Here is a 13238-nt window from a genome sequence, read left to right as displayed (position 1 = left end):
CGTGGCTCTTCCCCACTTGTGTGCCCAGGTCTATCCTGTCGGACAAGACGTCCCGGAACCTGTTTTTCTTCCTGTGCCTGAACCTCTCTTTCGCTTTTGTTGAACTACTCTACGGCATCTGGAGCAACTGGTAACCAAAGGGGAAAAGGGTTGGGGCGGAAGCAGGGGGTGGGGGAGACGAAGAACTGTTTGCTTAGTGCCACGTAGCGCCTCACCGGGAGCTTCAGGTCTTGCCTTTGCCACCACCTCTGCTGCCGAGTTGCTTTCTCATATCCACACCAATCTGGCTTGGATGGATACATTTCTTAAGATCCGGGGCACATCACGTGCAGCAGTTCAGATTTGGATCCCTGCCTCCTCCCTCCCGCCCCCTGCTCCGTCAAACGAAGAGTAACAAGTCCCCTCCTCAGTCTGGCAGATGGAGAAAGTCTTTCGTTTGTAACTTTAGCTTTACCACTTTGTTGGAATTGGGAGAAATCTGTTCCCTGCCTCTCTGTGGGGGAGTGGCATTTGGATTTCACCCTTAAGATTCCAAGAGGGAATATCTGAGATGTTCTGCTTAGTTTGTTATTAGGTCTTGGAATGGGGAAGAGGTTTATAAAGGGGATATCCGGAGAAATATTTGTCATTCTCTTCTCTCTTTAATTTTATGCAGAAACTGTCTTATGATTGTCCTCTGGTTTTGACTGCAGTAGAAAATCCCATATTGTTTTCTAAAAGCTTAGATTTCTTGAGTTGATGGTTTTTCGTGTCACCTTTGGGGTTTTTGTTTTAAACTACTTTGGGAAGAGATTGAATCTAGTGTAACTTTGTGGAGATGAAGTACTATTGTTTAGGTATTTGCTGTTGAATAACTTAAGGTCTTGTAAAATTGTTCAACTAACAGTAAGATCATCACCTGTCTAGGTGTACTGATTTGTCTTCAAATCTCATATTCATTTGAGAATCTGATAAAAGCCAACACTCAAAATTCTGTAGAAAAACTGCGGGGTTTTCTTGGGTTCCTTGAAATAGATCTTGGACCCCAGGGTTAAGAACCTATGCCCTTTATGCTTTATTTTCTATTAATTAAGTAGTCTTAGTCTCTTTCCTTTAAGGTCCATTTTCAGGGAGAATTGCTGTCTTTGATCTTTATCTCTGTTGAGATTGAACAATGACGTTAGATGATATCACCAGTTTTTGTGACATGTATATTTTTATATGAGAAAGTGGACTTCTTTTCAATTCAAATGTCAGTTCAACTTTATCAAAAATACTTGGCAGATTATGAAGTTTGTTGGTTTAGTCACCACTTGGGTGTAAAAGGCATATTGAATAAAAATCTCAATATGTGTAATAACCATTTTGAATCTTTCGGGAATCAGATATATTTATCCTGTAATATGAACACCCTTCAGTGTATTGTGCATGTTAAAAGCACTTTATTGTCTTAATTTGTATTGAAATAATCATATTTTATTATAAATATGCAATATTTATATTTTTCTTTTCCAAAATTATGCCATATGTGGCATATGTGCTGACTGTGTCAAGACTATATCTTCGTTTGCATATGTGCAGTTTTGCTACAGTCCCTTTATATTACATTGTATTTCCCTCTGGCCTTCCATTGCATAAATTACTATGTGAAATATCTTGTTCAAGGAATTCATATTTGAAGTGCCTAAACCCCCTCTTTAATGGAAAGTTAGATATATAGTAATTCTTTTGATTTGTAGAGATCTGTTGGGGAAATTTCTAAAACCACTGTTTTCCAAGCCATTTGTCAATATTCATCGGTACGCAAGGAAAACATCAGTGGTACATGACTTGTTCTTCTGCTGTTAGGTAGCTTGTTCTTCTGACCTTAGGCTCTCTTCTCCTCCAATTTACTTTCTTTGATTGTGGTGTTAGATCTTCCAGTTTGAAATGTGAATTAGTGTCTGTTATGCCTAGATCCTTTAGCAGGTATTCATCATTATGTTAACCTCCATGTCCACAACCACTTATTCCCCAATATTAATTTTTATCAGTGGATTGCTTGGGCCTTTTCGTAATCTGTTTTTTTTGTGTCTTGTTTAAACAGCACGATTTTTAGTCCCCCTTGTTGACTGATCAACATTTTCTTTGTATGACTAGATTATCTCTGTTTTTGAAGGTTCAATTAGATTTTAAGTTCCTTGAGTAAATTTCTCACTAAAACTTGTTTATATGAGTCATTTCTGTGTTCATTTTCATTTTGTAAAAGTTAAGTTTTAAGAGGTTATGAACATGAAATGTCAAGAATTTTTTTCCATTATGGGAATAAAAGATGAATAAACATACTCTCTCTTGACAGACATTCATAGAAACAATTGATCTAGTTGCAACACATGTTAACTAGTTTTATTTCTTGTCCAGAGGCTTCATTTTAAAGGGAGACCTTACAGTTGATTTATATTTTTGATGGTGAGAATGTGTCATCAGTGGAAGAAACCGAAGCTCTTTGTGTATTTTTACCCCATTAAATATCCACTGCCTTTTACCTTTCCACCAGAACGTAAACTTTATTAAAGTCTGGATCTTTTCTGTCTTATTCAGGCACTTGAGTACATGGCGCTTAGTGTGCTTAATACATATTTACTGAGTGGAAGAATGAAGTGAATGTGTGGAATTAATCTACCTACACTAAACATGCTGACTACCCCTGTTGGGGGGAAAAACATTAAACTCTTCCTTTCTCTTATTATTAGAAGTTAGTAGGAAAGTAGGAATACCATATATGATCTTTCCTTTGAGGGTTCTTTTCCTTCTAGCATTTTATTTTCATTTATTTATTGTTGAGTAATTATTTCATCCTGTGGTAATATAAGAATGTGATTTTGTACCATCTAGGATTAGGTTCTTTTTCAAGTTACAGAAAAAACCCAAAATAATGATGGCTTAAACAAGATAACACTTTATTTCCAAGATGGCTGTTAGAGTTCCAGCCATATCTAGCAGCAGAATGTCCAGAATGGAGAGAAAAAAAGATAAAAAGTGTACAGTGTCTTTGAAGGAGATTTATCTGGACACTAGCACACAACACTGTCACATATTCAGTGGCTAAACCTTTATCGCAGGGTCATGCCTAATGGCAGCTGTCTTTGTTCCAGTCAACCGGGTATTCTGCTGAAAGTCAAGGATTCTTTCCTGAGGAAGAAAGTGAATATGTGGATACTGTTGTCTCAGGAAGTGGCACTAGAGAGAGAGAGGAGCTAGTCCAACTTCATAGATGGAAGACTGAGGCCCAGGGAGTTTTTAACTTCTAAGAATAGCATCAGAGCCTAGAAGCACCTGTCATTCAAGGTCACGCCCCCCCTCCCCCCCCCCCCCGCCCCCGTGACTTTTTTCTAGTATCTTAATATAATTTCCTTTGTTTTTATGCTCTTCTGTTTTATGTTTGCATCACTGTCTGGTAAAAAATTTAATTTCAGTAATAGTTTTTTACCAAAGCTGTTGCAACCATTTTTCCTTTAGACATAGAGGAAACGCATCTAACTCTGAAGGTGGATGTCTTTGTGTTAGCAAAGTAAATATTTGTTCAAGAAATGTTTTAGGCCATCCCGGACATTGGTTTGGTTGTACTTCTCTATAATGTGTCATAGTGTATGTTTGTAAAGTAATTCCTTGGTAAAGAAAAATGCTTCCATTAGTCACATATTTGCTGTAGAATTAAAACTTTTATATATCTTAGTCTTTCATCAGCTTGTCCCTTCTCGAAAGACATTGCTTACCAGCTATGGTGATCACTTTGGCATTCCTCTGGTTTTATTTTTCACATTAAAAACGTAGATAAATATTCTGTTTTGCTGAGAATTTTTTTAAGTAAGGGATTATATAATGGAATGTGGTAGAGTGGTGGGTTTTTCACTGTAACTCTCATTAGTTTATTTATACAAATGTCAGGATTCTAAGAATTTTCTAATTTCTTGCTAAGAAACTGATAGTTAATAGTTTCTTTTCCCCTTTCCATCTCATGGAAACCTATCTTGATGATCCCCTATTTTTGAATTAATGTTTAACAACCATTATAAGTATACTGTTAGCTTGGTTACCAATAGGCCTTTTAAAATTTTTATTATGGAAAGTTTTAAACATATGTAAAAGTAGAGATTTTAATGGACCTTGTGTCGCCATCACTCAGCTTTAACATTTATCAACAGGTGGCTTATTTCTTTTCACCTCTTATACCTCTCCCACCATTGGATTGTTTTAACACAGATAATAGATATTATATAATTTCTTTCATAATTACTTCAGTATGAGTCTCCAAAAGATGAGCCCCCCTTTTAATATAACCCGATGCCATTCTCACCTATAAAAATTAATAATTTATTAACATCAAATGTCCTGTTAGTGAGTATTCAGATGTCCCTTATTGTCTCATAAATTCTTTTTAAAGTTGGTTTTACAAATCACAATCCAAACAAGATCTAATCCAAACAAGATCTATAGCATTTGGTTGATAGGTCTCTTAAGTCTGAATTTATAGGTACTCTTTCTCTCTTTCTTTGTTTTTGCCTCCAGTAGACTTTAAATAAAATCCTTTTCAAAAGTTTTTTTTTGCCAAATGTTCTGTTCACATTTATTATATTATGCTTCACTGATCAGGTTTCTCTTTTATATCTTAAGAAGTTTTCCATGTTAAAATATCTTTAGAAAGTAGTCACTTAAAAAGAAAGTTTAGGGGCCAACCCGGTGGCACAGTGGTTAAGTGTGCATGTTTCGCTTTGGCGGCCCGGGGTTTGCTGGTTTGGATCCTGGGTGCGGACATGGCACCGCTTGGCAAGCCATGCTGTGGTGGGCATCTCACATATAAAGTGGAGGAAGATGGGCACGGATGTTAGCTCAGGGCCAGTTTTCCTCAGCAAAAAGAGGAGGATTGGCAGCAGTTAGCTCAGGGCTAGTCTTACTCAAAAAAAAAAAAAAGTTTAAAAATACGTTTTAGAGAAACAGGCAGTACTTAAAGATAGGAGCCCGAAACAAGTATGCTGCTTTTAGCAACTAATTTTTCTTTATCAAGTTACATTTGGTGTGTAAATCATATAACCTTAAATATTCTTTATGCTACTTCTATTTTAAAAGGAAATTTATACCATATAGTTTTAAAAATAATTCATAGTCAGAAACATTTCCTGATATTGAAGATGAACAATAAATCGACATTTCTCTTGAGCAGTATTTTGATATATGATGGGTGAGCAGCAAACTAGAAGTAGACTGTTTTTCACATGAATTTGCCTAGTAGGTGCAGCTGCATAATTCTCAAACCATAACTACCAGGTTTCAGTGAAAAGATCTCATATTGCAGTGCTTTAAGAGAACAGGATGTTCTTCCACCTTGGAAGAGGTAGCAGTTTTTTCAGGTAGAATCATATGTTATGATATACTAAAAATAAATAACATTTTGATGAAAATTAAATTTCCTTAAAATCTCATTTTGCTGAGTATTAAAATTGTTATGCATATAACCTCTTTAAAAGGGAACTTGATTGCTGTAGTATACAAAAGAGTGTTATCATTTTTTCCCCTGTTAAGGCGATGGTTGGTGTCCATTGAAGGCATATAAAATAAATTTATTGTGAGAAAGATAGTGTGTGTTAATTTTCTAGCGCTGCTGTAACAAAGTACCAGAAACTGGGTGACTTCGCAGAAATTTACTGTCCTATAATTCTGGAGGCTAAAAATCTGAGATCAAGGTGTTGGCAGGCTCGGTTCCTTCTGAGGGTTATGAGGAAGACTCCGTTCATGCTTTGCTTCGGTCGCTTTGCTGGCTGTCTTTCAAGTTCCCTAACTTGTAGAAGCATCCTCTTGTCTCTGCCGTATCTTCACTTGGTGGTCTCCCTGTGTGCCTATCTGTTTCCAGATTTCTCCTTTTTATAACGAAAGCAATCATTGGATTAAAGCCTACCTTAATTACCTAATTTTAACAAATATTGTCTGCAGTGACACTATTTCCAAATAAGGTCACGTTCTGAGACTGGAGATGTAAGACTTCAACTTACAAATTTTGAGAAGGATGTAATTCGACCCATAACAGGTTTTACTAAATATAGTGTAGATCAGTAAATCAGTAAATATTTTTTTATTTATATTTATTTAGCATGAATAGCCTGCCTTCTTCTACAGCTAATTTATGGCCATTTAAAATAAAAGTCACATACACAATAAAACCCTTAAAATAAATAAAAACATTAAAAACTGTGTATAGAGAGGAAAAAATAAACCTACTAAATATGTAGACTAATGTAGTTACTGAAATTGACTTAAATTTAGGTTTAAAATTCCATAAAATCAAGACAGGATGGGTAAAAATTCTGATTGTCAGTTTTACTACAACACAACTAATATCATTTTACCAGAATAGAGAGTGAGTTTTCTGAAACCAAATTTCAAAAGTAACTCACCATCTTAGTCCTTTGTTAGAGAATAAGAAACAAAATCATGAAGTGTCTTTATTAGTGATTTTAAAACACAGTGTAGAGATATTATTCAAATGGGTCTTTTATACCTCAAAATAAAGTGGAATTACTATTTCCGGTGTTATATAGCTATTAAGGTCCAAGTGTGTAGTTTTAGGGTAATCTAACTATCCAAAGAAAAATCTTAAAATAACAAATCTGAGAGAATTGCATGAATAACAAGACCCTTACCTTGTCCTCCTCAGGTGTCAGTTTTCTCATTCATCATTTTCATTTATTCACTCATTCTCATTCTGCTTTGTGTTGGGTATCAGATGAGTACAGAGAGTACTTAAACCATCGTATGCATCTGTATTTGAATAAAATATACAAGGTTCATGGTAAAATTTAAGACATTTTCCAAAGTGCTTTATAATGATTTGAGAGAGATTTATAAATTATTGTACTTTTTTGTGTGAGGGAATAATGTGTTTTATTTCAGTTTCCAATTTTATAATTATTCCAAATTATGAGTAAATTTAAAAACTGCATTTTCTACTTAGGTGAAGAGTGTTTTTGACTTTTAGTTTTTAGCATTTATAATTGATGAAAGCTCCAGCAGCTAGCCAAATATTAAGAGCTATGGGTCATGCTGAGAACAATAGAAATTATAAGATACTGATAATTAATAAAATATAGTAATTTAATGATAATAGTGATAGGACTATTGATGTGGCTTTAATGTAGCAAGCACTGTGATAAGTGTTTCACATATAATAATTCAGATCAATTATTATAACATTTAGGACACTTTTTACTTTGGCCCCATTTAAGTGATGGCTAAATTGAGGTACAAAATAGTTAAGCAACTTAACAGTTAGAGAACTAGTAAATGGTGGATCCAGCATTTGAATCCAGGTACTCTGACTTCAGAAGTAGTGCTCATGCCTATTCTGATACTTACTGTTATTAAAGATGGAGCTGCTGGACTGCTTACTTTCAGAATATTTCTATTGACCTATCTTCAAGTTCACTGATTTCCTTCCTCAGCTGTGTCCAGTATGCTGATAAGCCAACTGGAAGAATTCTTCATCATTGATAACTTGTTTTTGTTCCTGGCATTCCATTTAATCCTTTTTTTTTTATGTTTTCCATTTCTCTGCTGAAATTTCCCATTGATTCATGCATTTTGTCCACCTTTTCCATAGGTCCCTTAACCTATTAATTAGAGTTTGCTAGTTCCAATATCTGGGCCGATATCTTGGTTTCGTTCTATTGGCTGCTTTATTTCTTCACAATGAGTTATTTTTCTTGTTCTTTTTTGTGTATTTTGAAACTTTTGGTCAAAGGCTGGACATTGTCAGTAAGGAGCAGTAGATATTGAGGTAATGGTATTTATGATTAGAAATAGGCCTGCCTCTTCTGTCAGCCCGTTAGTTGGTTAGGTCTTTTGCTTTTGTATTCTTCATTTGCATGTGTCACAGAAGCTCGCTCTTTGTGCTCATCACCCACCCCACCCCACCTCCAGTCCCAAGCTGTAGACTGCTATTGCTTGTTACTTAGTGTTAGGTTTGTGTTGAGGGCAGAGAGGCATTCATTAATTTGACCTAGACTCAGTTTTGGGCAGGCCCTGTGAGCCTGGGCCTCGAAGGTATGATTTTTTCAACATTTTTACTCCTCCTCCCGCAACAGCCAAACTCTGCCTTATGTGTGGGGATGGTCTTGGGCGGGAGTGATTTCCTGCTTCTTCTCCAGTGGTAGCAGAACATCTGCTTTGTATTGGTGCAGGATCCTATGCCTAAGGATTTTCTGCCCCTCTTTAGTGGCTTTTTTTGGTGGTTGGTCTAGCATGTATAATATAAATCTTTAACTTAGCACGAATAATGTATCTTGTAAGAAGAATCTTACTGTAATACACTTCCATGTCCTTCTTCTATTCTGTGTGCTATTATTGTCATTCATTTTACTTTTCCATGTTATAAACCTCCTGGTACAATGTTTATATTTTTGCTTTATACCAGCGGTTAGCAAACTGTTTCCATAAACAGCAGATAGTAAATATTTTTGGCTTTAAAGGCCATAAAGTGTGTGTTACAACTTCTCTACTCTGTTGTTGTAGTGCAGAAGCAACTAAAGACAGTAGAGCATAACTGTGTTCCAATAAAACTATTTACAAACATGGATGGTGGCCCGGATTTGGCCTGTGGGCCTAACTTGCTGACCTCAACCAGTTATCTTTTTCAAAAAAATATCTTAATTGAGATATAATTCACATACCATACAGTCCACCTATTTAAGGTATTCAATTGAATGGCTGTGGCTGTTAGTATGCCCAGAGTTGTAAAACCATCACAACAATCAATTTTAGGACATTTTTATGACCCCAGAAGGAAACCTTGCACCTGTAGCTGTCACCCTACTGTTCCCTCATCCCCTGATGTGCCCCAATTCTAGACAGTCTCTAATCTACTTTCTGTCTCTATGTATTTGCCTATTCTGGACATTTTGTATAAATGGGATTATATAGTATATGATACTTTGTGACCGGTTGATTTCACTTAGCATTATGTTTTCAGGGATGATCCATGTTCCATATATATCAGTATTTCATATATTTTTATTGCCAAATAATATTCCAGCAGTGTGTGAGAATTCCAGTTTCTCCGCATCCTCACCAACGCTGGTTATTATCAGTCTTTTTGATTATAGCCATCATAGTAAGTGTGAAGTTGTTTCTCATTGTGGTTTTGATTTGCATTTCCCTGCAATGCGGTTAATGATGTTGAGTATTGTTTCATGTGCTTGGTGGCCATTTGTATGTCTTCTTTGGAGAAACGTCTATTCAGATCCTTTTGTTAATTTAAGAAATAGTTATTTATCTTACTGGAGAGTTTTAAGAGTTCTGCATGTATTCTGGATACAAGCCCCTTGTCAGATACATGATTGGCAGATATTTTCTCCTACCTGTGCATTGTCTTTTTACTTTCTTGATAGTATCCTTTGAAGCACAAAAGTTTCAAAATTTCAATAATGTCCAGTCTGTGTTGTCAGTTTTTTCTTGTGTTGCTTTTGCTTTTGGTATAGTATGTGAGAAACCGTTGCCTGACCCAAGAACATGAATATTTTAGCTTTTATATTTAGGTCTTTAATCCATTTTGGGTTAATTTTTGTGTATGGTGTGAAGTAAGGGTCAAAAATGAATTTTTTGCATGTGGATGGATATCCAGTTGTATCAGCACCATTTGTTGAAAACCCTTTTCTCTCCACCTTTGAACTGTTTTGGCATACTTGTCAAAAATCAATTGATCATAAATGTGAGGGTTTATTTCTACACTAAATTCTATTCCATTGATCCATATGTTTGTCCTTATGCCAGTACCACACTGTTTTGATAACTTTAGCTCTGTAATAAGTTTTGAAATTGGGCAGTGTGAGTCCTCCAACTTTGCTTTTATTTTTCAATATTATTTTGGCTGTTCCAAGTCACTTGCTTTTCCATATGAATTTTAAGATCAGCTTGTCAATTTCTCCAAAGAAGTCAGCTGGGATTTTGATAGGAAGTAAGTTGAATCTGTAGATTAATTGGGAAAGTATTGCAATCTTAATAATATTGCCTTCTGGTCCATAAACATGTATGTCTTTCCATCTAGTTACATCTTCTTTAATTTTTTCAACAATATTTTGTAGACTGCAAAGTTTTGCACTTTTTTTGTAATTTATTCCTAAGTATTCTTTTTGATGCTTTTATAAATGGAATTTTTTTTTAAATTTCATTTTTGTTCATCACTACTGCATAGGAATACAATTCATTTTTTATCGTGATCTGGTATCCTGCAACCTTGCCAAATTAGTTCTAATAGTTTTTTAGTAGAGTCCTTAAGATTTTGTATGTACAAGATCATATCATCCGCAAATAGTTTTACTCCTTCCCTTTCAATCTGGGTGCCTTTTATTCCATTTCCTGCCTAATTGCCCTTGTTAGACCCTCCAGTACAATGTTAAATAGAAGTGATGAGGAGGGACATCCATATCTTGTACCTGATCTGAGGGGAAAGCATTCAGTCTTTGGCTATTAATGAGGCTGATGTTAGCTGTGGCTTTTTTGTAGATGCCATTTGTTAGTTGAGGAGGTTCCCTCTGTTTCAAGTTTGTTGAGTGTTTTTATCATGAAGGGGGTGTTGCATTTTGTCAAATGCTTTTCTGAATATATTGAGATCATCATGTGGTTTTTGTCCTTTATTCTATTGATATGATGTATTGTATTGATTGATTTTCATATATTAAATCAACCTTGCATTGTTGGGATAAATCCCACTTGGTCATGGTGTATACTTATTTTTTTATATATTGCTGAATTTGATTTGCTAGTATTTTCCTAAAGATTTGTTTGTGTATGTTTGCAAAAGATAGTGGTTTATAGTTTCTTTTCTTGCAGTGTCTCTTATCTGATTTTGGTATCAGGGTAATATTGGTTTTATGCAGTGAGCTGGGAAGTATTCTTTCATCTTCTGTTTTTTGGAAGAGTTTGTAAGGGATTTATGTTTATGGTTCTTTAAGTGTTTGGTAGGATTTACCAGTGAAGCCATATGGGCCTCGGCTTGTCTTTGTTGGAAGTTTTAAAATTATTAATTCAATCTATTTTCTTGTTATAAATTCAGATTTTTTTTTTTTTTAAGATTTTTTATTTTTTCCTTTTTCTCCCCAAAGCCCCCCGGTACATAGCTGTGTATTCTTCGTTGTGGGTCCTTCTAGTTGTGGCATGTGGGACGCTGCCTCAGCGTGGTTTGATGAGCAGTGCCATGTCCGCGCCCAGGATTCGAACTAACGAAACACTGGGCCGCCTGCAGCGGAGCGCGCGAACTTAACCACTCGGCCACGGGGCCAGCCCCTATAAATTCAGATTTTTGTGGGGTCAGTTTTGCTAGATTGTTTTTAGGAATTTGTCTATTTCATCTATCTAATTTGTTGGCCTATAGTTGTTCATAGTATTTCCTTATAATCTTTCTTATTTCTGTAAAGTCAATAGTAATGTCTCTCTTTCACTCCTGATTAAAGTAATTTGAGTCTTTTCTCTTTTTTCTTCATCAGTCTAGTTAAAGGTTGTGAATTCTGTTTGATAATTTCAAAGAACCAACTTGTGGTTTGTTGATTTTTCCTCTTCTTTTTCTATTATCAATGATCTTTTAAAGATATTAAAAGTAAGAAATTATTTTTTATATTTACCCACATATTTATCATTTTCAGTGATTTGTATTTCCTTCTACAAATCTAAGTTTCCATCTGGTATCATATTCCTGCTTGAAGAACTTATTCTTTTAAGAGATCTGCTAGTAATGAATTCTCAGCTTTGGTTGTCTGAAAAAGTCTATTTTGCTTTCATTTTTGAAAGTTATTTTGCTGGATAAAGAATTTTAGGTTGATACTGTTGTTGTCTTTCAATACTTGAAAGACATTGCTCTATTGCATTCTGCCTTGAGTGTTTTCTGATGAAAAATATGCTGTTAATCTTATCTTTGTTCTTCCTTATCCATTTTTTTTTTCTGGCAGTTTTCAAGATTTCCTCTTTCTCTTTAGTGTTTAGTAATTTGTGAGGTGTGTAGGGTTTTTTCCCTGCATGGGATTCATTAAGCTTTTTGAATATGTGGTTTGTTTTCTTTGATTAATTTTGGAAAACTCTCAAACATTTTCTCTTTAAATACTTTTTCTACCGTGTTCTTTCTTTCTTCTCCATTACTGAGAATCCAAATACATGCATTTTAGTCTGTTTGATACTCTGAGAGGTTTTGGATGCTCTGGTTTATTTTTTTTTCACTGCTTTTCTTCTTCGTGTTTTACTTTGGATAATTTCTTTTGACCTAACTGATTCTTTCTCTCTGTGTTGTGTGTTCAGAAGCCCGTGTATGTTATTCTTTATCTTCAACATTATGACTTTTTAAAAAGTTTTTATCATTTCCATTTGATTCTTTTATAGTTTCTGTCTCTGTGGAAAGTCCCCATATGATCATGAATTTTCTCCAGCTTTATACCACATCTTTTAACACATTAATTATATTTGTTTTAAAGTTCCTATAAATAGTCCAGCCTGTGGGCCTTTTTGGTTCTGAGTTTGTTGACTACTTTAGTTCTTGACAATGGGTCCTATTTATTTATTTTTTCTTGATCCTGTTATGTGTCTTATAAATATTTATTGAGCGTTGGATATTATATTTAAAAGAATAATAGAGACCAAGGTTAGTAGTATTTATGCCCAGAAATGTGCACGTGTATCTTTCTGTTAGGCCATTAGTGTGGGAGTTTTGAACCTATCTGGTGAGTAGTTGAGCTGAGTTTTCTGTTTTGTTATTGCTAGTTAATTTCAATAAGCCATAGACTTCAAATTTTTCCAGTGGCTTCAACCAACCTTTTCTTAGTATGTTATTTGGAGTACTGGAGGGTTTTTTCAGTGTTCTTGCTCCACTCTCAGCGAAATTTCAGCAAGCCCTGCACACCTGCACCACAAGGGAATCTCTCTCTGTGCTTTTCCTGGGCTCTCAGTGGTAGATTGCTGTTGTCTTAACACTTTAGTCAAGGCTCTGGTTAGGGGGGCAGGGAGGTGGGTATTTGTTCTCCTGTTGCAGCCTCAGTAGCAAGCAGGCCCTTTGTACCTGAGTGTCCGAGTGGGTGTTATTAATGTGTCTGCCCCTTCTCCCACCCTCCCTGCCTCCTTCTATCAAGAGAAGGAGCAAATATCCTGCTCCTCTTCCAGTAACAGCCAACCTTTGCCTTGTATTAGCGTATAAACCGGGGCCCATGCTGGTTCAGCCTTGCCCCCAGTAGCACATGGCTGCTTTTTCTTTT

At 35.6% G+C, this 13238-nt stretch overlaps 1 protein-coding gene across 1 annotated transcript in view; it reads left to right on the top strand.

The window, feature by feature from the left end:
* SLC30A7 (solute carrier family 30 member 7) overlaps positions 1 to 13238 on the top strand; it is a 74429-nt gene that overhangs the window by 564 nt on the left and 60627 nt on the right. Inside the window, exon 2 of the mRNA XM_001488337.7 lies at positions 29 to 130. Within this exon, the coding sequence (XP_001488387.1) occupies positions 29 to 130 (102 nt within the window). The remainder of the gene's footprint in view (positions 1 to 28; positions 131 to 13238) is intronic.

Source organism: Equus caballus, chromosome 5, assembly GCF_041296265.1.
Source record: "Equus caballus isolate H_3958 breed thoroughbred chromosome 5, TB-T2T, whole genome shotgun sequence".
In the NCBI taxonomy this organism is placed as follows: Eukaryota; Metazoa; Chordata; class Mammalia; order Perissodactyla; family Equidae; genus Equus; species Equus caballus.
Note: the sequence above shows the minus strand (reverse complement) of the source record. Positions and strands in the feature narration are given on the sequence as shown.